Raw genomic sequence first — 25,872 nt, forward strand, 5'->3', positions numbered from 1 at the left:
ACTTAACTGCTGTTAGTTTAAAGATTGGAGCACTGACTTTCAGACTTGTCATTTTCCTAGAAAACAAGAAGAACTAAAATTCTCTGCTTTTTTGCCCATTTAATTTAGATTTATAAGCTCCAGTGGTAGCAGCTGTCTCATTTTAGATTTTGTGCAAGAACTGTCACATTTTTGGTGTTCAATTAATGTGTTTTTACTTTTTATCTAAATTAATGATTCTGCCCATGAACTCATTTACATATTTCTACTTGTAGTACTATGGAAATGGGAAACATTCTTTTCAATTCAGTGCCTGGAATTACAGACTAAAAATTTCAGTTCATCACACAGTAGCATGAAAGATAATTTTATTTGAAAATGTGTGGTAAAGGGTTTTTTTTTTAAGCTGTGCAACATAATTTGCTTAGAAAGATGGCTCAAGTTGCCAAAATGATCAAAGATATGGGAAATGTTAAGGGATTTAATCCTTTTTAATGGGTACTTTGTATACTACTGATGAATGTAACACACTAAATATTTAATTTTTACTTATTTATGTCTAATTAAATTAACTATGAGACTATTCCTTTTTAAATTCAGTAATTTCAAAGACTTAAAATTGTAGGAGATTTCTAATATATAGGAAATAAGATTTTCTTTAAGAAGGTAAGATGATATCTAAAAATTTTCCTTGTAATCAGGACTTCAAGAGTACATTATCCACAATGTAAGAATTATTAAAGGTGCTTCCTTAATTTTTTTGTTATGTTTGGGTATGGATTTTGACTCATTAGGGAGCTTAACTGACTAACAGAACTTAAAAAATATATAAAGCATTTTTTATTCTTTATGTTGATATTAGCCTTGGGGTATAGAAGAAAACATTGTATAAGTACATTTACTGCAAAAAAAAAAAACCCCATTATCATCATTTGTGGGAAATCAATATATATTTTTCAAAATTTAGATTGATGGCGATGTGCCATCAATGTTAGCCGGAGCTTGGGGGCTGCTCAGAGGTCAAGAGCAGGCCAGCTGAGCTCTTGCATCATCAGTGACTGTGAGATTGACTTTCTCAGGCAGCTCTTTCTCAGCCTAGGCCTCCAGTTCTTTAACTTTAAATAAGTGCTATGTTTATCTGTAACACTGCTACCTTGAGCTTAAGGCAAGTCAATTTTACCTGTGTCTATGAAAGTTGAATTACATTGGTCTATTTTTTATAGAAGTTTAGTATAAAGCACCATCCATCCATAGACCTTTAAAATAGTGTTGCTTTGTATTTGTTTCATAATCTAACAAGATTCAAAGATATTAAATCTATTCATGTCTTTCTTTCTTGCTTCTATAATAGGATTTTTTGAACTGTTGGTTATGGCCCATAGGTGGGTTATCATTTTGGTGGGTTGTAAGTAGTGTAAAAACAAAACTAGAGACTATGACAGACAAATTTCAGAGTGCCTTTGCACCAAGTGTAAAGGTAGGTGCTTGTACACACACACTCGTGTTTATGGCTGTGGATGTGTGTATTCTGGGCCACTGTGTAAAATATCTTTTTACTGTGGATTCTGCTCAGAAAGTTGAGAAAATTTAGATAATATCAGTTACTCTATCTGAAGGAGACCAACTGATGGCCTGTTTAAATTTTGGGGGTGCTTATTCCTAGCATAGGAAGTGATAGTGTACCTTGAGGTGAGCATTGTAAGACTGTCCCTGTGTTCTCTATTTGGAACACTTCCTCTGCTCATGTTCTCTCTTCACTGTTGGTATGGTGGGGAATAATGGTGCTCAGACAGCGTACCTGAGGTCTGAAGTCTTCCATTGCTAAATTTGAGTGGAACAGTTTGTTTCCTGAATAAGTTAATGGATAGAATGTTCTCATCTTTAAGTTTCTTCTCCCATAGTTTTTGCTTATGTTTTTAGTGGTTCTTAATACTTGTCAGATGATAAAGTCACAGTGAAAAGAACAAATGGATATTAGTAGGCAGGTTCAAGCTTAATTCACTAGTGCTACCTCTTTCATCAATGCAGATTTTATGTTTCATGGATTTAATATGGTTTTATCTTCTGCTAGTCAAAGATTTCTTGTTGATAGGATGGAATTTAGACAGTTTCCCTGAACAACACAGGTTTGAGCTGCGCAGGTCCATTTGTACACGAGTTTCAGTTCTACACTGTCTGTGATTGGTTGGTTGTGCAGATGTGGAACCGTAGATGCAGAGGGACCCAGCGAGTGTAGGGAGGGCTGACTCTAAGTTATACAGGGATTTTCCACTGTGTGGAGAGTCTGCGCGCCTAATCCCCCTGTCGTTGAAGGGTCAGCTGTATGGACATTTCATGCTGTTCTATTAAGGGCAGAATTCCTAAGAAAGTATTAGGACGTAGGGATAGTCTGACACTTCAGCCGATTTGTGAACTGTCCTGGGTGTGTTAGAATCACTACTGTTAGTGATTCACCTTGATTTACTCATCGGTCCCTGAGTCTGAATCAGTATTACAAAATGTGAACTGAGTACCCATGGCGTAATCATTTGGGATGTTGTTTATGTTTAACAGTACTATCACGGGGGAGTTGGGGTGTACCTTAGTGGTAGAGCACATGCTTAGCATTTGCAAGATCCATGGTTCAATCCCCAGTACCGCCATAAAAAAATTAAAACAAAAAAACAAACCACAAAGCAGTACTATCACAAACAAATTTATCTTCTGAATCTCATTATTTTTGCCTTCAGCATTTATTTCTAGCTATCCTGGGGTTTATTGAAATAGTGTGTTCTGGTTACTTCTGATTCCGAAGGACACAGGATGATTCCTTTCTGGATTTTTCTGAAGCAGCTGTCTCACCTTATACCATATTCCGAGCCAAGCAAAAGCCTTTTTTTTAACTTAAAATTTAAATGACAGGCATAGAAGTGGGTAGTTATGTTCTAGGATGATCTTTTCATCAGTGCTTCCGTTCAGCTAATACATCTATTTTATTTTTATTGATAAATATTTTAATTTTTCTTAAATATATAAAATATGATCATTGTAACACAAGAAACATTAGAAAAGTATATAAAATAAAAAGTGAAAATCTTTCCTTCATTCCTGCAGCAGCCCTGTCTCCAGAGGAGAGTTCTAGTTTGTTATCATTTCATATCTTTTTTTTGTGTTTACAGATAAGATGTGAGATGAAGGATGAGGAAATAGGATGACTGAGCATCAGTTCTTTTTTTTCTACTTAAGTTATTGATGGGCTTTTTATGATCCTTAATTACAAATAACTTTTTCCTTATAATTACCAGTTTGGGAAAACACAGATCAGTAAAAAGAAAAAAAATAATTTTTTTGTAATCACCCTTTAGAGAGAATGCTTTTACGTATTATTACAATGCTTTGAGTCTCTTTTATGCATGTACCTTTATTTGTAGATTTGGTTGGACTAAAATGGGATTTTTTTTTTTAATATTGTTTGCCAAGCCACTTTTTTCTCACTCAGCAGTGAGTCAAAAATTATATAAATTGACAAGCTAGTGCTAAAATTCATATGGAAATGCGAAGACCTAGAATAGCCAGAATTTATTTTGAAAATGAAGAACAACCTTGAAGGTCTTACACTATCTGATTTCAAGGTTTATTATAAAGCCTCAAGAATCAAGACAGTGTAGTATTGGCATAATGACAGGCATATAGATTAATGGAACAGACTAGAACTTGCAAATATACCCATACATATGTGGTTAGTTGCTTTCTGGTCAACAGATGATGTTAAAACAATGGATATTGGTATAAGAAAAAATGGACTTTGTCCTGTTGACTTTTTTATGACAATGTGCATACAATTTCATTTGAAATGGCTCATAGACCTAAATATAAAAGCTGAAACTATAAAAGCTTTAGAAGAGAGCATAGGATGAAATCACACCAACTTTGGGATAGGCAAATATATGTTAGAACACAAAAAGCACTAACTACAAAAGAAAAAATTGGTAAATTGGACTTCATCAAAATCAAAGCCATCTGCTATTCTAAAGAAACTGTTAAGAAAATGAAAAGGCAAGCCACAGACTGGAAGAGAATATTCACAATACAGAAGACTGGTATCTAGAATATGTGAAGAACTCCAGTTATAACTTAACAATAAGAAACCAAACTTTAAAAATGTTCAAAAGGTTAGGACAGATACTTCACAAAAAATAGATATGCAAATGGCCAATAAGCACATGGGGAGATGCTTAGTGTTGTGAACCACCAGGGAAATGCAAATTAAAACCAATGAAATAAAATAGCTAAATTTAAAAAAAAAAAAAACCTGACAATAAATACCAAGTATAGGGGAGAATGTGAAGCAAACTTGATCTCTCATTCTTTGCTGGTGGGAGCATCAGCTGCACTACCACTTTGGAAAACAGATTGGCAGTTTCTTAGAAAGTTTCTTCTGAAGTTTGTTTAACGTGTTCTTACCATATTACTCACCATTTACCTAGGAGGAATGTAAACACATGTCCACAGTAAGACTTATATATGAATGTTCTTAGCGGCTTTATTCATAACAGCCCCAAACGGGGAAAAGTCCAAATGTCCATCAACGGGGTAAATGGTTGAGTAAATTGGAACATTCATACAACGGGATACTATTCAGCAGTAAAGAAGTACAAACTGGTGATAAACGTAACAGCCACATGGGTGGATCTCACAAGTGTTATGCTGATGAAAAGAAGTATGTTTCCATGATATATTTAGAACAGGGAAAACTGAGGTATAGTGATCCAAGTCAGATAATGGGTTGACTGGAGTGACTGGCGGTGATGAATTGACTCTAAAGGGTCATGAAGAAACTTTCTGGAATGATGAAAATGTTGTGTACATTAATTTTGGTAGCAATGCACATTTATCTGTTTGTTAAAGTTTACCAAACTCTTCACATTTGTTGTGTATGCATTTGTGTGTATTAGTACAGTTCATAGAGTACAAGTTTTGCGGGGTTGGGGGTATAGCTCAAGTGGTAGAGCACATGCTTAGCATATACAAGGTCCTGGGTTCAAGCCCCAGTACCTCCTCCAAAAGAAAAAAGAAAAAAGAATTAAACCTAGCCACCCCCAAAAGTAAATAAATAAAAGTGCAATACATTAAAAAAAAAAAAAAAAAAAGCAAGCTTTGGGATAGCCATGGTTTTGGATGCTTTATTTAAATGATGGAGGTAGTACTAGTGAGAATAATGTGAATTCTACTCCCCTCTTCCCACGACACAAACGTGGCACAGGCTAAATCATAAAATGACTTAAAGTGAATATTTGTGGCACTTCTAAGGGTTTGGCGGGGTAGGGGGCAGCCGCGGAGAGGGCGTGTACCAGGGAATTACTCCTCTGCAGTGGGCTGTGTGTGCTTCGTTCTGCATAACCCCAGCTGAGCTTAGCACTTGTTAAATTCTAATTTCTATATTAAATATTGTATTCTTTTTCCTTCCTTTCCAGTAACTGAGAAGACTTTAGTTTTGTTTAGTTTTGTATGGGTGGATGACCTTTGAGCTCTTTTAGTGTTAGAACAGAATTTGGTGTTCCAGAAATACTGTTTTAAATTCTGCTTGGAATTTTTTTTTTTTTTCTTTTTTGGTCTGTAGGGTTTCAAAATGAATGTACCCTTATATCTGTTTTATTTTTTTCTCTCGTTGTTCTATTTTCCTTCTCCATTAACTCAGTAATCTTAGCTCACTAATTTTTCCACTCTTCTTTAGCCTAATGGGTTACATAACATAAAATAGTTAAGATAATTTTTAGCCCAATACAATTTTTTTCCTAATACCTGACAAATATTACATGCATATACAATCTACATTTTGAGTATTTATTATTTTTTTAACCTAATGGGTTTTACTTAATAATTTAACATTAAGTGAATCTATTATATTATTTAATAATGAACTTTAAAAAACTACAGTTTTTAGAATAACTCTTAAGATGTCCTGTGATGTTGACCTGAAGTGATAGGGAATTTCCTTTTCTGGGCTTTGAGGAAACCAGTGCAATTAATGTATTTTAAAAGCTGCAGTAGTTCTTGTGTCCTCTTGGGACTGATGTATTTCCCCGAGTGCAGCATATTTGTGTTTATGTGGTTTAAAAAGACATAAAAAATCCCAACTCTGCAGGTTAGTACTCAAAGTTTTTTGTTGATAGCCATGATAATAAAATATCTTTTTATTAGAGTATCAAAAATTTCTATAAATCACTTAACATTTTTTTAGTATCTTTATAAGTGAAATCTTTTGTTCATATTTTTCCACAAAATCAAGATATATGTTTTAAATGAGAGCTCCTAACCATTTGATGCCTCTATTTTAAGTGGACAAGAATCCTAGATTGTTCTAGGTAGCCTTACCTTTATTTTATATATTTTTTTATTATTGTGGTAAAAAAAAACTACATAAAATTTACCATCTCAATCATTTTTTAAGTGTACAGTTTAGTACTGCTAAATATATTACATTGTTGAGCTTCCCTTTTATTTTTAAGTTAATTTAAATGCACATGTATCATTATTACCTAGCACAATAAAGTCATGTGAGATTCTTATTTAATTTTAAATCACTAGTCTAGAATTTTGAAGTCTATCCCCATGCTATTATTCTTAATAAATGTCAGGGTTGATTTTTTTTTTAAAGTTTTTTGTTTGTTTGTTTAGTATTTTGCATTTTCTTTCTGTCATGAACTTCTCATTGTAGCTTCTGTTCCTTTAGGTACTTTTTTCCCCTTTGTCATTCTCACTTTTTCTTTTTCTTGACTCTTTACAATATTATTTCTTAGAAACAAAGAATAAGCAACACAAGTGAAGAAGCAGATGTGTTCACCTTGGATCCATTATTTTCCCACCACAAGCTTAGATTTTTTTTTCCCAGAAGAGTCTGTCTTTTTGATGTGGAACACATTCCCTTAGGATGTGTTCAAGTGGAACAGCTGTGGCTGAGAACCATGGTCATAATTAAGTGATGGTGTTTGGAAGACCAAGGGTTAATTAAGAGCCAGTGCGCCAGTTCTCCTACTGCCTGAGTCACTCTGAGCACCAGAAATCTATCATGGAAATGATATAAACAGACATATTTATACATATGTGTGAATCTTATATATAAGGGCCCTTTGAAGTAGGATATGTTCTTTTGAAATAGAGTAAGTACAGTAAGTTTTTATTTCATAGTTGTTTAAAATATTTTTTCATGTAAGTGGGAAATAATTTCTGGAGAAAATTATCTACAGGGTATGTAACAAACTAGACTTTCTCACGGGGAATGACAAAGTAAACTGCTCAGTTTTAGAAGGGATTGGTTATATTGGTCAACCAATAAATGATTTCTTCTAGTGCTCAGATGGTACCCTTATGGCCCTAACAGAATCAACAAAACTGTGAAACGGCATTTATTTCCTTTTGAGAAAGGCTTGGGACCAATGATAACAACTGTTCTAATTTTTCTAAATTAAAGTAGATTTTTACATAAATAGAGTTACTTATGTGACACTTTAGAAATATAGCGAAAAGGTTTAATAAAATAAACCACCTACTTAAGCTGTTTTATATGAAAAACAAAGTGAAGAGTTGATAAATTTCATCGATACAGCTAATCAGTTACTTTAGCCCCAGTAGTAGATTTTCTTTGACTTGAAAACCTAAATAATAGCTGTGTTTCTCTACCTTATTTAACTATTGTACCATTTTACTGTTTTGGTCTCTCATCTACAACTCAGTTCCCTTGGAGATTGAGCTTACTAAAAACTCTTCCTTTCACTACCCCTTTAACTTTTCAGTCTTATTATTGCCACTCTGCCAAGCTGAAGTCTTGGCCCAATGTATTTTTATAGCCTCCTTGCTTTGAACACAAGCCTTGTACTTCAGCCAGACTCCTTTAGCCAGTATTGACTGACCCTCGCTTGTGGCACTCAGTCTTTTTCTGCCTATCCAAATCCTATTTGTGCTTTACAGTTTGGAAGATTAAGCCTCATTTAACTTTCTAGACCAAGCCACCACGCTTTTATTTCACGTTTTGATGAAAGTGTTGCTTTCATTCTCTGCATCTCCCACTTGGTGTGTAAGACATGTCCCACGTGTCTTGGAACACAAGTAAACTCTTTTATTGTCTCACTTCCTGGTCTTCCTCTGGTATCTTTCTGAGAGCAAAGACCTGTCTTCTACTTCTGAACCTATTTTAAGTTCATTTCTATAGCATGTACTTTGATTTGACAGTGTTTTGGACATAGTGAAACCACAAAAAGCACACAGAATTCATAAAGTCAGATTTTTAGGGCTAGAAGTGATCAAATGTCATTTACCATTGAGAATACAGAGTCTTTTAAGTGTTAATTTTGGGGATTAGTACTTTTTGAAATCATGGTATGGCTTGGGCATATTTTATTGTTATCTCTGTTGTTTTTATTTCAGCAGGGCCTATGAAATAGTTTTCACTTTAGTTCCTTTTTAAAAATAGCTTTTAAAAAATCCTTATTTAGATATGTCATTATTTTACACAGAATTTTCAAACACTTTTGAGTGGTGCTACTTAATACATGGAGACTGATTATCAAACATTTAAATTGAAACTGTTCGTACCTGTGAACTGGTTTTTACTAAAAGCTGGAGTGCTGTGATTATTGGTCCCTCTGTGCAATAGCTCCAAAATCTATGTTATACTCGCAGCAGTCCTATTTATATATATTATTGGTGTAACTGTTACTCTGTTGGTAGTCTTTTCACTGTATCTGGAAGCGTAGTCCACCTCCTGCGGAAAAAAGGGAAAAAATAGTAGCACTCAATACCATTATTTCCACAGAGCTTCAGAAATCAGCACAAAAGTTCTCATGTTAATTTCACAAATGCTGTTATTTTGAATTTATTTCATTTCAAAACAGTATTCAGTGTCTTAATGAAGCACAGAAGCTGAAATAAGGTCAATGTTATAGAAGAGGCAAATAAGAATGGTTTTAAGAGTTTGTATTAAAGAAATAGCAATGGTTGAAGGGAAAAATCTGGGCTGCTAGTAACTGGCATTTATTTCTAAAAAAGAACATTTCCTGGTCACCCAAGGAGTTGGTATGGTGTTTTGAAGGTCATACATGCAGTCAGAGATGATTGGGTTGCTTTTATTTTCCTTCAGGAGAACCACAGGAGATTTCTCTGCCATATCAGTTACAGATTGTTGTGTATAGATTTGGAGTATATTGATCACTATTCTGCATGGGTCTTTTGCCTTTGTGAACCTGTAGCACATTTTGGGGTACAGAGTGTCTCTTTTCTCAGAGCTTAAGGTCAGAGTTTTGACTCAGATTCCGCTAAAGTGTGTGAATTGTAGCCACTAGAGTTCCTGGGAACTCATCCTTGCTAAAATCAGAATTCTAGAAAAGAACAGGAAGCATTCAATAAGTATTCTAAGAATCCAAGGAACTTTTTTTTTAAACCAATGACTTTAATTTTGTATAGTAGTTTTTCTTGTTTTCTAAATTTTATTTGCAGACATGTACTCATGCAGGTAATGGAAATATAATTTTGAATCGAATGCTTAGGGAAAAAGCCTTGTAATAAAGAGTTAAAACCTCTTTGATAGACAAAGCCCACTTGTAAGTTTTAGGTTAACAGCTATTGATTTTAAACACACATTTTTTTTTTCTCACCAAAGCCCTTCAGTATTGGACTAAATATTTTAGTCTGCGCCCTTTCTTAGTAGGTTGTGTCTAAGGCCATATTGGAGGCAGTTCATGTGGAAACATTTACTATCCTTAATATTATTTCTTAGATTCCTAATTTATGTTAGATATTAAACAGCTTCTATAGAAGCTGTGGACCTGTCTTCTAAATGTGTCCCCTGTTAAGCACAGCCTACTTTGACTATCTATGTCCTCTCTAATCCACATCCCTCACTCTTTGGATACCACCTTTTCCCCTCAAGAATGTGGTCACAAGAGCATGGTCGTGGTAGAAGGGCTCTCAGGAGATCTTTGGAATGGGCATAGATTCTGTGTGGAGACCCAGAGTGGATCTTGTGGCTTTTGAGGGTAGACAGTGAAGAGAGTGCTGATGCTGGGAGGAGGGCCCCGGCCCAGGCTTCAGAAGCTCTGTTTAAAGCTCTTTTCCCAACAAGGTGCAGACTTGCACAATTCAGCTCAGTATGTGCTCATTGCATTCTTGGCCCCACTGCATCTCCCCTCTATCTTTCATTAAAATGAATGGTGGTTACTAAGGGGCTTTCACCTGATGATTTTCCTGGCTAATTAATATCTTTCTACATCTTTTTATTTGTCTCCTTTTATTGTCATATTGACTGATTTTTCCCTTTGCTTTTGTTCCTTTGTATTTCAAAAGAAAATTTAGAGAACTGTTCTGTTCTGCCACCAATAGTGGTTTCTGCAGGCAGAAGTAACATTGGTATCTCTAGTGTGGAATGCTTGAAAGGCATTTTTAAAATATTTATGCCTGTAATTGGAAAAAGGGCACCATAGGAAAATACGGAATTTGTGAACATTCTAGAAGTCCGTAAGATGAGGGTGTTTTCCTGCGAAGGAATACTATGTGGACTGAAAAAAAATAGTATGCTATATAAGCTGACCTGGAATTAGATGTTTTAGAAACTATATAGATGTTCTGAGAAAGGTAAGAATGAGATTGGCTGTACGTAGAGAGTCCTTGTTTTCAACCAGAACAGGACTTCTTTCTATGAGCTTGTTCCTAACCGTGTGGTATCTGTTTTATGAAGTCATCTGTGGTATAAGTTGGGGTTCCATTCATTGGATTGAAGTGAACATATTTTTCTGTATCAGTTATTATTTATCCCTACTGGATAAGTATTTGCCTCAAATGAGATAATGTTGTTAAAATGGAAGAAAACTAGAAAATGTTAGACCAGCACAAGGTATTGGTAAATAACCACATCATTCGACCATTGTACTGAAACCCTCCTAGGCGTGCAAGAAACACCTGTGACCACATCTGAGCACACAAACAAGACCATCTTCTGTACGACAGAATTCCTGTGCTGATAATGCACAGACACACACACACACACACACACACACACAAAGAACACCCAAAACTCTGTTTACTTTATAGAACCTTCTGGTAGTTGCTGAATATTGCCTTAATGTCGGTTGGTGTAAAATCATTCTTTATTGTTGGGAAATGGAATAATAAAGTGGTCACAGAGCTTAGGCTGTGGTGTCAGACAAAGTGGGTTTCAAGGCTTAGCTCTTTCATTGATGGCCCTGTGACAGTAATTATCTGTGAGATTAACATACTGGCTTGAACTCTCATGTTCATTGTTGATAGCTGAGAGAGAGTATAGTAAAATAACTACTACTATTTGCATTTTCACACTTCAGCATTTATGGACTTCAATATTTATCATCTGCTTTAGTTCTTCAAGGTCTCTTGACGCTTTTTTTTCTTCTATTTCCAGTTTATGCCATATTTTCTCTCCGAAAAACCGTAATTTTCCTTAAAAAGTCAGGATTGCTTTTATCGTCAAATTAAAGTTGATTAAACATTTTCCCCAAGTATTCTGTTTTTTGCTCATACTGTTTCTTTTTTCGCTCCCCTCCCCTCTCTGTATACTGTATTTGATGAATGAGTTTTTTAAGTTTGCCCTCAGTCTGAAATGTAAAACTTGAAAGTTTAAATGATAGCTGTTTTTCTAGCGTTTGGGGCTTGGCCACTGAGATTATTAAAACTGAGATAATTCATATTTTTCTCGGTCTTAGAGACTTGACCAAGTCACATCTGCTTTCAGTCCTTGTGTTTCTACCTGGAATGACTTCCGTATGGCAACACCTTTTCTCTTTATCATTTTTGTACTATTTTTTGAGTTTCTCTGTTTATGTTTTTCCTTTGATGAACCTAACAATATTGCATATAGTATTCAAGTGATGGAGAAAGGTTTATAATAGAGTGTTTTTTTCCCAGTACACTCCTGATGATGGTCAGCATTTCTCGACCTTGTATTGAGCATTTAAAATTTTTATAAATTAACATGCAGTACAATCCATTTTTAAAGTGTACAGTTCTGTGTGTTTTGACAAATACATACAGACAAATATATAGTCACATAACCACTATATATAGAGCAGTTCTGTTACCCCCAAATTTTCCTGCACTTCTTTTTAGTCAACCTCAACTATCACCCTTTGTGCCTCACAAGCACTGGTATGTTTCTATAATTTTTGCCTTTTCTGGAATGTCCTATAAAGGCAGTCACACACTGTTGTGCATGTCAGTTCATTCCTTTTTATTACTGATAGTATTCCATAATATGGTTGTACCACAGTTAATTTATCCATACATCAGTTGAAGGACATGCGGGTTGTTTCCAGGTTCTGGCAATTATGAATAAAGCTGCTGTAAACTTTTGCCCACAGATCATATGAACATAAATTTTCATTTCTCATAAATATCCAGGAGTGGGCTTGCCAGGTTGTGAGGTAGATTTAAATTTTTTTGTAACCTTGTTAAACATTATAAGAAATTGCCAAATAATTTTCCAAAGTGGCTGTCCCATTTTGCAGCAACGTGTGAGTACCGGTTTCTCTGTATCCTCAGCAACACTTGGTATTGTCACTTTTTTTCTTCTTTAAACCCTTCAAATAAGTGTGTTGCAGTTTGAGTTTGCATTTTCCTGGTAACTAATGATGTTGAGCATGCTTTTGTGAGCTTATTCACCACATACGTAGATTCTTTGGTGAGGAGCCTGTTGAAATCTTTTGCTCATTAAAAAAGAAAAAATTGGTTTCTTATTATTGAGTTTTGAGAGTTCTTTATATATTTTGATCAGAAGTCTTTTATCAGATGTGTTGAGTTGTCAGTATTTTCTCCCAGCACGTGATTTGTTTTTTCATTTATCAATTTTTCTTTGATAGATGATTCTGAGCATTGATTTCAATCCTATACAAAAAAAAAAAAAAAAGACTTCTTAAAAAGAGCATCTCAGTATGCCTGGGTGCATTATGTACTCCGTATGGTTTTGATTATCCTGTTGTTTCCCTTTTCTTTAACTTCTCTCTTCCTCCCTTCATCCCCCCAACACACACACACACACACACACACACACACACACACTCTCTCTCTCTCTCTCTCTCTCTCTCTCTCTCTCACTCTTTCTCCTTATTTATTTTTAAATTAGTTCCTTTAGAACAATACAGTAAATATCTATGCTCCAAAGAAATCAATCCTGTCACACGTTTAACAGACTTTGAAACTGCAGCTGTATAGGGGAAATGAATTCTGTTCTCTGTCAAAATTGGAAAGGACTGCTTGTTTTAACAGCTACTGAAGATGGAAGCATTTATGCCATGGCCATATAGCTTGTCAAAACTGGATATGTTCCTGTGTTTAAAATATTTGGGATTTTCCAAAAGTTACCATTTCCTCTTGATTCTTCCTAAGGAGGGCTTGGTTTCTGATTACAGTTAACCCCTACTTCTCTGTTAAACTGAACAGAGTAAAATATTTAGCCCATTTAAATAAATGTTTGAACTTTTTAACTATTGGCATTCCATTTGCAAATGGTAGACATTTAGAAATGTATTTACATATAATGGATTATTCTGGATTTCTGTATTAATGGAATAGGTTAGTTCTAAGCTCTGTAAAAATACATTTTTAGGGAAAGCTAAGGATAACAGCATATTCTGTTCTTTTCACATCAATAATAGGTGATAATATATTTCAAAAGGTCCTCATTTTTGTTCATTAAAGAGCTAGAATTTATATACACATACCTAAAATGAATTAGACTTTCATAGACATAATTTAATTTTTCCTGTTTGGTTGTATTCATATAGCTAAAGTTTTCATTGTAAATGTATGCTCTGTAGAGACAGTTTTTTTTAAATATAGTTTTTATTTTAATGAAGAAGCTACTGTTAAAAACTGATACGAGGGTCAGCATAATTTTATTTAACAAAGCAGAGTTATTAGCAACAGTGGCTTTGGGCATAGAATTTTAATTTGATCTTAAATTTTTTTTTTTAATTTGGCCTTTCTTTTAAAAAAAAAAAGATGTGTTTGGCCAAAGGCCATTTTAGAATCAGTATTTTTAAAATAACATTTTTAATAATAAAGATTTTTCAATTCTCTGATCATGTGGAAATGAATGGTTTTGTGTTAACCCTGGCTTTTACACAGGTGTGTTGCAAGAAAACCTCTTGGTGGGATGAAGTAACCATAAACATAAAATCTTCCAATGACCTCTTTTAAATTCTCATGTACTATAATTAACTACCCTTTAAATATAAGGGTTCTGTTTGTACTGCTAATTAAATTCATAGTTAAGACTTGTAGGGCAGCATTTAATTTATGTGTTGTTTTGTCTTGGGACTTTTAATAACTTGAAAGGTGATATGAAGGTATAAATAGTGAATTTTCATTAAAATGTACTGGAAAAATACTTGCTGAATTCTCAGCTAGTAACAAATTTGTCTAAAAATTAAGCATGTAGCTAAAAGTGAGGACTCCAGATTTCTCATTTCCCTAGCTATCACTACTATTTTACTTTAGACTTTATGATTTACTCATCCACACTGATTTGACTTTAGAGATATTTAAAATGCATGAAAATTTGCTTGATTACATCAGGTATATTTATTTAGTGTGCAATGCTGACATACTCCAAATAAAAAATAACTTAACTGTATTTATTATAGTCAATTCAGAGTAGGGATGACTTCAACATATGTGTCTCAAAGTTTTTCTATCCATTCCTCTTTCCTAAAGAGATTCTAGAAAAATTTATTCCAGCAAAGTAAAGTTTAGTCTAGGAAGAGAAAAAGGCATGACAAGGAACTAGGAGAGGGGAGGACTACAGAATTAGGCAAGATAAAGTTAATCTACATGCAAAATGGAGTTTTAGGATAAGGTAGATGTATTTGAAATGCAAGTAAAATACAGAATGATAAGCACAATGTTGATTAGAAGAAAAGGATTTATTTAGTATTTAACAGTGTTGTGCAACCACTACCTCTCTAGTTCCAAAACATTTCATTAGTCCAAAGGAAACCTGTATCCATTAAACAGTTGCTTTCCCTGTCCCCACAGCCCCTGCAAACAGCAATCTGTGTTCTGTCTCCATGAATTACCTATTCTGGGCATTTCAGTATAAAAGGAGTCAGACAGTATATGACCTTTGATGTCTGGTTTCCTTTATCTAGCATAATGTTTTCAAGGTTCTTCCATGCTTTGGCATGTGTCAATAGTTTATTCCTTTTCATAGCTGAGTAATACTCCATTGTATGAATATACCACAGTTTGCCTGTCCATTCTTCCACTGGTGGACATTTGGGCTGTTTTCACCTTTTTCTATTTTAAATAGTGCTGCTATGAACATGTATGTGTTCACCTACCTGTTTTTACTTTGTGGTGAATACCCAGGAGTGGGATGGTTGGATCCTATGGTAATTCTGTGTTTAACTTTTTGAGTGACCACCACACTGTTTTCTATAGCAACTGCACCATTTTACATTCCCAGTAGCAGTGTATGGGGTTTTCTATTTCTCTACATCTTCACCAATATGACTGTCTTTTTGTGATTGTAGCCATCTCACTGGGTATGAAGTGGTACCTTATTGTGGTTTTGATTTGAATTTCCCTAGTGACCAGTGATATTGAACATCTTGTGGGCCTTTTATGAAGAAAAGTCTGTTCAAGTACTTTGCTCATTTTTTAGTTGGGTTTTTGTCTTTTTGTCATTGAGTTGTAATAGTTCTTTATATATTCTAGATACTAGGCCCTTATCAAATATATAATTTGCAAATATTTTTCTCCAATTTTGTAGGTTGTCTTTTCATTTTCTTGATAATATCCTTTGATGCACAAACATTTTAAATTTTGATGAAGTCCAATTTGTCTGTTTTTGCTTTTACTTTTGTTTTTGGTGCCAAATCCAACGCCACAAAGGTTTACTACTATTTTTTCTTTTAAAGGTTTTATGGTTTTAGTTCTTTTTTTTTAACTTTTTTTTTAAATTCATTTATAATCATTTTACAATGTTGTATCAAATTCCAGTGTAGAGCACAATTTTTCAGTTATACATGAACATATATACATTCATTGTCACCTTTTTTTCTCCGTGAGCTACCATAAGATCTTGTATATATTTCCCTGTGCTATACAGTATAATCTTGTTTTATGGTTTTAGTTCTTAAAGATATATAGGTTGTTGATTCATTTTAGTTAATCTTTATATATGGTGTGAAGTAGGTGTCCACCTTCATTCTTTTGCATGTAGACATCCTGTTGCCTGTTGTCCCAGCACTATTTGTTGAGTGGACCAATCTTTTGAAATTCTTTTGAAATTCAATATTGTCTTGGGTATTTGGAGGGGCCCTTTGGAATTTCATATAAGTTGAGGATTGGTTCTTCAATGGCAGAAAAAAAAATTATTGGAATTTTGATAGGAATTACCTTGAATCAGTAGATCACTTTCGATAATACTGCCATTCTAACAATATTAAGATTCCAATCCATGAAAATAGGATGGCTTTCCATTTATTTAGGTCTTTAATTTCTTTAAGGAGTGTTTTGTAGTTTTCATTATAAAAACCTTTCACATGGTTGGTTAAATTTATTCCTAGTTATTTTATTTTGGATGCTATTATAAATGGAATTGTTTCTTAATTTTCTTTTCAGATTTTTCATTGCTGGTATATAGAAACAGTTGTTTTTTGTGCATCGATCTTGAGCTCTGGCAGAAGGGACATTTAAAATAAATTTTGAATGATAACATTGATAGCCAATATAATGTGGGAGAAGTATATTCCAAGCACAGGGGACTCACTGAGCAGGCGTGTACTGAATGACATTCATGTTTGGATAGTAGGGGAGAAAAGAAGAGCTGTACTGGGGGACAGCACACACATAACTCGACAAGGAAATAGATTTGAGACAACAAAATGCAGAGACAGGGCAGAGAAAGATGACTCTAATCTAGATTTAATGATGTTCCCTGTTCTGTGAACACAACTAGCCTTTTTAATCATGCCATCAAATATTGGATGTTAAATGAAGTAATAAATGTGAAAATACCTCAAAAACTGGAAAAGCGTCATACGAATGTAAGGAGAATTATTACTGCCGTGCTGTTGGTTTTTATTATCAGTCTGTCAGCTAGCAGGGAAGCCAGTTTGTTTTTAGGGACTTGGGTGTTAAAGGGTTAACCAGCAGGAAATTGTGACCTACTTGCTTTTAGGTAGGTCCCAAAATTACTTACTTATGACTATTAAACATGCTTTTAGTATTGAAATATGTAGTGTGTCAAACTTTCCAGCCTTTATTCTTCCCCCTTTCACATTTTAAACCATTGGAACAGTAGTTTCTATAACAGAATTTTTTGTAATTGAGTTTCTCAGGAGTACAGCTGTTCGGGCAGCATTACTGCTCTGTGCCGCTAAAGAATGATTAGCTTAATGTTTTTGTTTGTGCTTCTACAGGAACATTTATTGGGAGGAAAAAGGAGATCAACTTTTAAAAACAGAGACTAAGGCCTTAAAATAATTCTCCTCTGTAGTCTTTCTAAATGCTAAGAAGGCAGGTAAAAATTATTATTGTAATTGTATGTCTAGTCAGAGGAGTGTGGAAACGCTTGCCTCTGTGTAGAAGTAGTTTCATTTAAATGCAGCATTCCTCTGCTTCTGCTCAAGTGGAGATGACCCCTCAGGCCCATTCAGAATCACAGTAGAGGTCAGCACAGTTTGAAAACCTTCATGTTATTAGCCGAACTTTTGCGTGATGTGTATGTAGGACAGAAGGATGAAGAAAGATTCTTTAGGATGGGGTGGCCAATTTAAGTTCCCACTGTCTTCCACCAGTTGTGTCTGTAGCAGATACTGCTGCTGACCGATAGCTTTTCTGCTGAATTTGGACATGGCCTTAGAAGGAAGCCTCCTCAGCCTCTGGCCCCAGGCAGGATTTTGGAGTCATTATGCCACAGGAACCTGCTAGCATCTTCCATCTGATAGAAGTTTGAAGAGGGTAGTCTGCTCTTCCTTTTATTCCTCCCTCTGTCCCCACTGCCCAAAATAGTGTCTGACACAAAGTACAGAGTCAGTAAATGTAAAAACAAATCAACAAAAGGACAAATAACCGTCTTAGAAGAGGTTGAAGACACTAACTTTGACTTTTGTTCAAGCATCAGAATCTGTTCTTCTTTAGGTGGCTGTTTGTGTGTTTTTATTAGCTTAGGTCAGCACAATCTGTCTTCTGATTTTGAATATTCTCACATGTTCTTCATACTGAGCATGGCTGATCTGGACATGTGCCACACATATGGTTGACATCTTATAGCAATAGAGAAAGAAGTGCATTTGATAGCTTGATCAGTGTTTGTTTCCCAATATATAATAGCTTAATTTTGTTGAATTTGTATTTAAAATATTACAGACAGTGTGCTAATAACTGCAATGTCAATGTGGATTAGACAGCTGACAAAGCAAACATTTGAGGACCAACATCTGTGCCAAAACACCTTTAACTACAGTAGGCTTTGATTGGCCTAATTTTTCCCATAAATAAAGTCATTATATTGGAACTGTTCTAGTCTCTGAGAATAATAAAACATCAGCTTTTCAAAATCTATGCTATGTGAAGGATAAACATCTTTTTCTACTCTTGTGTAAATAAAGTTCTGTTATTTTTAAAGATTGCTGTTAGGCAAACTATTTTACATGGAATCCTTTAGCATTAAGTAAGTGCTTGTTTTTATTATTAATATTAAACTCAATAATAATATTCATCTGAGAGTCAAGTATTTTTCCTGTAGATCCATTGTCAAGAGATTTTGTAACTGGGGTTTAGAAACATTGTTCAATTTCATCAAAGATGGAGGCCTGGTGTCCCTCATCCCTGAACTGTTGGATTAGGGTTATGCCACATTTTAAAATGCATTTCGGATTACTGTGTAGTAGAACACAGTTATCCTGTGCTAAAGTAGCGCATTTACAAAGCTCACGTCTTTTGAGGAGTATGTTACTGCCTACAAAGGAGAAGGACCACACAGGTCACCTGTAAATTTTCTCCTAGAACTGCCTTTGGAAGAATCCATATGAAAAGACACAGGCTTCTTTCTAATTGATTTGTTAATGAGTATGAAATTTTTTCTTTCTAGCCTTTGAGAATAACCAAAACTAAAGCCCTATCAACAAAATATGAAAGTAAATAGTTATAAAGTTCAATCAGATTTATGATTTGGTGTTTGAAAACATCACACTGTTGTATAGGAATATTTAAAAATAACTGTTTAAATCATTTTTATAAAAGCAATGCCTTTACAATCTGAGAAAAGATGAAAATGACATGCATCTTCATAATATTTGTGATGCTTTATAATGCTTTTGAAATTACAGTTGAAACCTTTGTCATACCCTTGGGAGAGGGTAGATTGTGTAAATAAAGAGAGCAGTTCCTTTTTTTAAGAGGAGAAATGGTTTTCTTTCGATGGTTGCAGCAACATGATGGAATCCAGAGCTAAAGTCTTGGCAGGCATTGTGTGCAATTAAGGAGATTAAAAATGAAACTGACTTTTAAGTAGTTCTATGGTTAAATTACATTTACCATTTTTAATAGTTTATAAGGGTTAGTTTATTTATAAGACATATCTAAAGATCTTATTGAAGAGTTATGACGTATACAGAGGAATTAAATTAGAGGATAGTGCACGAGGTTACATAATCAAGTATACTTCAGTTGTGTGGGTCAGAGCATCATTACCTTAGAATTTTAGATACCAAGGTTAGCCGCTGTTATTGCTGCTGGTGAGTTTTTGTTAAGATGTGGACAATGTGGAGCATAGTGAAAAGAGATCCCACTGATAGAACACCAGCCAAGTGCTATGGAGGTTCTGTGATGAATGACATTTATGACTTCGGTCAAATCACTTAACTCTATAAACCTAAGAGAGTTTTTGAAATGTGTGTAAACATCATTTTTATCTCAAAGTTCTCTTCCATTCATTATGCTCAAAGAGATTCCCCAGACTAAAAAAAAAATTTTTTAAAGAAAAAGTTGTCCTATCTAAACTCTGTTTAAGGATGGTTCAGGTTTTCTTAAACACCCAAGTTGGTTAAGTTGGTTGGTTTTCCTAAGTACGTTTTCTTTAATGGTAATAGACTGTCACTGTGATAACTTTAAGCTAGGTTTTGGTAGTTAATTGTTAAAAAGTATTTGTAAAGTACAATTTAATTTGCATTAATAGTTTGGATCTAATAACCTAATGTTTTCAAATTAGGATAAATTTGAAGCTCTTAAAAGTAGTGCATGATTAAATATGAGAACATATTAAGTGTAGAGTGGTTTGAATTCTGTTATACCACTATTATGCATAGTAGTAAAATAGGCCTTTATGGGTGCTGTCGGCTATAAATGTGTCATTTATAAAGGATGATAAGATTGAGTCGGAAGCAAAAGTGGAGCTTTGGCCTGGTCAGCCACTTATAGGACAGTGTTCTGGAGATTGGGGAGTGTGAATGGTAAGTGGGTTGTAAAATTAATTTAGTGGGCTGTGACCAGCATTAATAATAGTGTGATAGATGAGAGTATATCACATGTAGTAATGCTAAATGCTGAAACTTTGGTTCCAGTTATTGTGTGTATTGGTTCATGATGTAAAATGTATTTCTTAACTGCCCTGCATCCTTACTATGAGCACTTACAGTTCATTCGAAGTGATAGGCGGTCAGTAAATATTTAACTGCACATGGTTTAATTTAGTAAGTTTACATAGGAAAAGCCTCAAAATAAAATCAGAAAAACTTCTAATACAAAATGACATTAGGAAAATTGATAGGACTTCCATGTTGTGCTGGGGGTGGTTTTGCTATATGCCTGTGACCTTCTTCATTGTAGGGACTGTGTCTCATTTCGCTTTATGTCGGTGTGTAGGTTGGAAGAGCCTAATTCTCACAGTAAAAAGACCTGGGTTCCAATTTTGACTCTTGCCACATGTAAACTTTGGGATATTGGGCATTTTTTTTTCTGCATTCTGACCTTCACCCTTCTCATTTAAAAACAAGAATAATAGTACTTACCTCTGATTAAGTTACCACTGTACTATAAACACCAAGTACCCCAAGTACTTTGCCTGGACTATAGTAATTGCTTAATAAATATTTACTAAGTTAATTAAAAGGATATAAAAACATCACTGAATACTAGTGTTTATTTTAAAAATCTTTCTGAATTATCTTGGAAAAAGCATGAAATATAAGATTAATTAACAACAAAGTCCTACTATATAGCATAAGGAACTATATTCAATATCCTGTAATAAATCATAGTGGGAAAGAATATGAAAAATAATATATATATGCCTAACTGAATCACTTCCCTGTACGTCGGAAACTAACAACACTATAAATCAACTATACATCCATGAAAATATATAAATAAATAGAAGATTATTTGGATCACATGCTAGGGTAGAAATTCCTCATGACCTTTTGAAAAATTAGAAGCCCTGATTATAGAAGATAGCTTTTTTTTTTTTGTGAATACTATTTTATTTAGTCATTTTTGTTTACAACTGAAACTGAAAATTCAAAATTAACATCCTTGCCCGTGAGCTTCTTATAGACACCAGAAAATGTTTCAACCTTTTGCTCCACGTTATTCTGCTGCGCTTTGTCCAAGTGCACCTTTATGAGCCGGCTGCCGTCCAGCTTCATGCGGATCCTCTTGCCCACTATTTCACTTGGGAAGGTCAGGTCCTCCAGGATGGCGTCATGCACGGCCATCAGCGTGCGGCTCCTGGGACCCTTTTGCTTATTTTTGGTTTGGCTTTTTCGAGTTGGCTTAGGCGGGATTCTTCTCTGAGCAATGAACATGACGTGCTTCCCGCTGAACTTTTTCTCCAACTCGCGCACCAGCCAGACCTGGATTTTCTGGAAAGATTTCAGTTGAGGGACCGGGACGAAGATTATGATAGCTTTCCGACCACTGCCAACTTCAATTTCCTTGGCCGCCGTGATGTTCAGCTCCCGCAGCTGCGCCTTGAGGTCCGAGTTCATCTCCAGCTCCAGGAGGGCCTGGGAGATGCCGGACTTGAATTCGTCTGGCTTCTCACCATTAGGCTTCACGATCTTCGCACTGGAGCTGAACATGGCCTCGACCTTTGCGGAGCAGGCAGCACTGGCTGCCTCGGCTGACGCTTGTGAAAAGGAAGATAGCTTTCTTTAAAAAGAAAAAAAACAAAAAAACAAAAAAAGGAAAAAAACTGCCAAATTAAGAAAGAGTAATGTGCAAGATGTAAATTAGAAATTAAGTGGGCCAAAATCAAATCAAAGAGTTACTTGTAAAGATTAAAAATGAACCCAAATAAACCCTCTCAAGTGAAAAAACCCAGGTAAAGATTCATTAGTAATGTTTGGAACTGATTGATGTTCATGTGTAAATTACATACCCTGGGATGAAAAATAGGCATGGGTTTGGATGGAATCTTTACCTAAAATTTTGTTTAAAATTTAGAAGCCAACATAACTGTTGAAAGAATAGAATATTCTTGGCTTAATTAGCAAACAAATGCAGTCAGTCACTTGATAACAGTCGTTCACTCAATAGTTTCGAGAAAACAAATGAGTTACGGAGTTGTTGGCTAGAATGCATAACCTCTTACCCTTTATACCAATTATGTTACTATAAAGGTAGGTTGTCAGTATAGGTCTCATTATAAGAAGATTTGTAGAGGAGTCACAGAAAAGCTCATGTCAGCTGTTTTTGCTGTATTCTAATATTCTGGCATTTGAAACAAAAATATTACTGAATCTGGTTTTACAAAAGAAAAGCCTGCCTGATTGGTATACTGGAGTTATTTTAGGGGATTATTGGAGTATGTTGGTGAGAGAAATAGAAAAGATGATTTATGTAAGCTTTATAAAAACTTTATAGGTTCTAATCCAAAAGGAATAAAATGTTTTGTGTTCCTGTAAGATGGAGAAGTGTTTATTCATGAAGTCACATTGGCCTGGAAACAGGAAGTGAATGTTGGTTGTGAACTGTCACTTCTCTAGAGGAGAAAGTTTTTTTTCCCAAATATTTTATGGTTTCCCAAGGAATTGGTGGTGCTAGTACTAACCTCATTTTCTATTTTTATAAATTGTGTAAAGAGGGGCATGTACAGTCAATTTTGACCTTTTTTTGAGTAATGAAATACTCCAGGAACAAAACCTAATTGCAGATTATGAGTGAAGGAAGTGTGGGATACTGTTCAGTGGTCTGTTTAGGGGAAAATCGTATGAATTACATTTATTAACTTAGGAGTCCTGAATTTACTTAAGACCAGGGTAAGAATCTATCCGCTGTGGTAGAAGATTCTCTGTAGATACTGTGCTAAGAACATCAATAATATGTCAGTAATAAGCTAGGCATTCTTTGGAAGAGTGTGGGAACAGCATGTTGTCTTGCCATTGTACAAAATCATGCTTTATACACACCCAAGATAAAAGCTATATGTTGTTCTGTTAATTAAAAATAATGAAGTATCTGGACTTACAGCAGTATACTATAAATATTTATTCCTTACAGCATTAATACCGAGGAAGGAGGAGGATATAATTGAGGTTATTATAAAATGGGATCTTGAATAAATTCCTCAAATTCCATCATGCTAGAATTGAGGGTGGGGTAAGAGTGCTTCTAGGAATTTTGTGAGTCAGTTTTAGGATAATGAAGAATTCTTGTATATTAGAGAGTAAACTTGTGGAAATTAGTACCACCACGATGGAGTACAGATTGAAAAAAAATCATGAAAATTAAATTCACAGATGATATACACAAAATAGATATTAAAGAAAATTTGAGATGGCTAGAATCTAGTTTTTCCTTTTCAAAAATGACGTGAAGGTTTTCCTTAGTATCAAATGGAATTCAGGATTGAATGAAATGCTGACCTGACTGCACATGCAGTCACTTTTCCTGTTAAAATTTGGGATGTGGAGTTGTCCTGACTGGAGACCACCCAGAGTGATGGCCAGCCTCGGGGTGGCCTTTATCAGGTCACGGAAGTCCCCATTGCCAGTAGTTTATGTTTTCTTTTTAATTTGTATTTAGTGATATGATCATATGGTTTTGCTTATTTTATATCTTAAGGGATAGCAGGTAAAAATCCATCTTTAATGGTTACTACAGGCTTTCAATTTATTCTTGAGGCAAGTTTGATAATGCGTATTTTTCTAGAATGTTATCCATTCTGTGCTATTTTCAGCTATTGACAGAACTGCTCATTGTTTTCTTTTATGATAATTAAAAGTCTCTGCTATATCTGTAGCTATAATTATGTCCTCCAGAGTTCTTTTTGCAATGTTTTTTTTTTTTTTTTTGTCTTTATTTTCTTGACATCACATTTTTAAAGTAGGGACTTCACTGTTTATTCATCATTTTACCTCTCGTCTAATGCTCACATGGGACGCGCCCCACTAACTCCTATTGAACTGAACTGAGCTTGGCTTCAGTTCTTCCATGTCTCTGGCCAATACTGCGATCCATTGCTAGCTTTTCTTCCCCTTTTCCCTCCATGCCCCGCAGGTAGGAATTTTCAAACTTTCGCCCTCCTCTGCCAGTATGCCCTTTTTATGAGTGATTTCATCCAATCCAAGCTTTTTGCCATCGCCTTTATTAGATGGCTCCCAAATTTATAACCTGAGCCTGACCTTTCTTCTAAGCTGTAACTGCTTGCTTGGCATTTCTCCCGGGGTGTCTTGCTTACACCTTCCCTGCAGCACAACCAGAGTGAAACTCCTGACTTCCCTCCACCCAGACCAGTTCTCCCTCCAGGTTGCCTGGTTTCTGTTAATTGTCACTGCTACTCATCCAGGCTCAAAACACTAGTTGCTTTGACTCTTTCTTGCAAGCTCTGTGCAGCCTACCCTCACAGTGTCATACAACGTGACAACCCCATGATTCCTTCCGTCACCACCTGCACTCAGACCCTCAGTGCTTGGTACCTGGATGATTGTAACACCCGCCTGTCCTTTTGGCTGAGTCCTGTTTATCTTCCACACTGACTTAGGGTTCAGCCTGCATGGCAGTCAGACCACTCTGTAGCCTCAGGTGCCTTGGTTCTGCCCACCACCTTCTCGACTAGGTCCAAGCCCCTTAGCTTTCTGGGTCTCCTGCAGTAGTGCCCCAACATTCCTTCCCTGGTTTGTCTCCCTTCCTGCCTCACCCATATTGTATTTGGGCCTGAGTGTCCCACCTCTGTTCTGCATTCTTGAGTTTTTACTTAGCTGTTTGCTCTCCAGTGAGCACCCTCTCCCTCATCTCCGCCTATAGAAGGGAAGCGTGTCAAGGGCGATCTGGCACGTTCCCCACTAGCTGTGGTGCCCCGCAGAAGGCTTCTCTTTGTTGTTTCCAGGGCACTTCTCTTGCTTTGTATTGTGGCCATGTGGGTCCTTAATATCTCCTACTCGATTTTAAGCTCCTAGTGGGTAAGAACCACTTCTGACTCTGCTTTTTCTTTTTCATTGACGCAGGTGTTAGCACACTCAGCAAATACTGATTGAAAATGATTAAATGATTACAGTTGTTTATAGTTTCCTTCAGTGAAACCTCTTACACTGTCTTCCTAAGATGTTTAACTCCTCCAATGTGAATTAACAATACAGAAGTACCGTCAAGGTAGCCTTTCTAGAGATAGGCGAGTGTCTGAGCCACGCTCCTCCAAGACTGATGCTTCCTCACAGGTGCGGGCTCTGTAGCGGGATGAAGCCCTGTGGGAAGTGAGTCCAGAGGCATCGCCATAGTGACCTTGATTGGTTTCTGATCTAGTAACAAGGCTAGATATTTGCATATTTCTTTTAAGTAAAAGATGAGTTAAGTATCATTCATGAGTGGCTGAAATGATGGTATTTTAAATTTTAAGATAAAAGTTACTGTATGTGAATTCATTATGGATGTAGGCAGTATATCACT

The 25,872-nt window shown here is 35.5% G+C and overlaps 2 protein-coding genes across 14 annotated transcripts in view; one reads left to right on the forward strand and one right to left on the reverse strand.

Annotated features, from left to right (window-relative positions):
- Positions 1–25,872, forward strand: part of NCOA2 (nuclear receptor coactivator 2) — a 227,396-nt gene that overhangs the window by 19,805 nt on the left and 181,719 nt on the right. The gene's annotated exons all lie outside the window — the stretch shown is intronic.
- On the reverse strand, positions 18,951–22,103 carry LOC102514852 (40S ribosomal protein S7). Of its 2 annotated transcripts, XM_032469994.1 has the most exons (2): positions 21,498–22,103; positions 18,951–18,989 (listed from the first exon to the last, which is right to left on the reverse strand). In XM_032469994.1, exons 1-2 carry the CDS (start codon positions 22,065–22,067, stop codon positions 18,972–18,974), a joined length of 588 nt encoding a protein of 195 aa, XP_032325885.1. In that variant the 5' UTR covers positions 22,068–22,103; the 3' UTR covers positions 18,951–18,971. The 2 variants fall into 2 exon arrangements, with proteins under 2 accessions (XP_032325885.1, XP_032325884.1); XM_032469993.1 differs by lacking the exon at positions 18,951–18,989 and having other exon boundaries at positions 21,443–22,103.

Source organism: Camelus ferus, chromosome 29 (genome assembly GCF_009834535.1).
Source record: "Camelus ferus isolate YT-003-E chromosome 29, BCGSAC_Cfer_1.0, whole genome shotgun sequence".
NCBI classification, from domain to species: Eukaryota; Metazoa; Chordata; class Mammalia; order Artiodactyla; family Camelidae; genus Camelus; species Camelus ferus.

Coding starts and splice junctions, on each gene's coding strand:
- LOC102514852 (XM_032469993.1), bottom strand. CDS start 22,067: ATGTTCAGCTCCAGTGCGAAGATCGTGAAGCCTAATGGTGAGAAGCCA.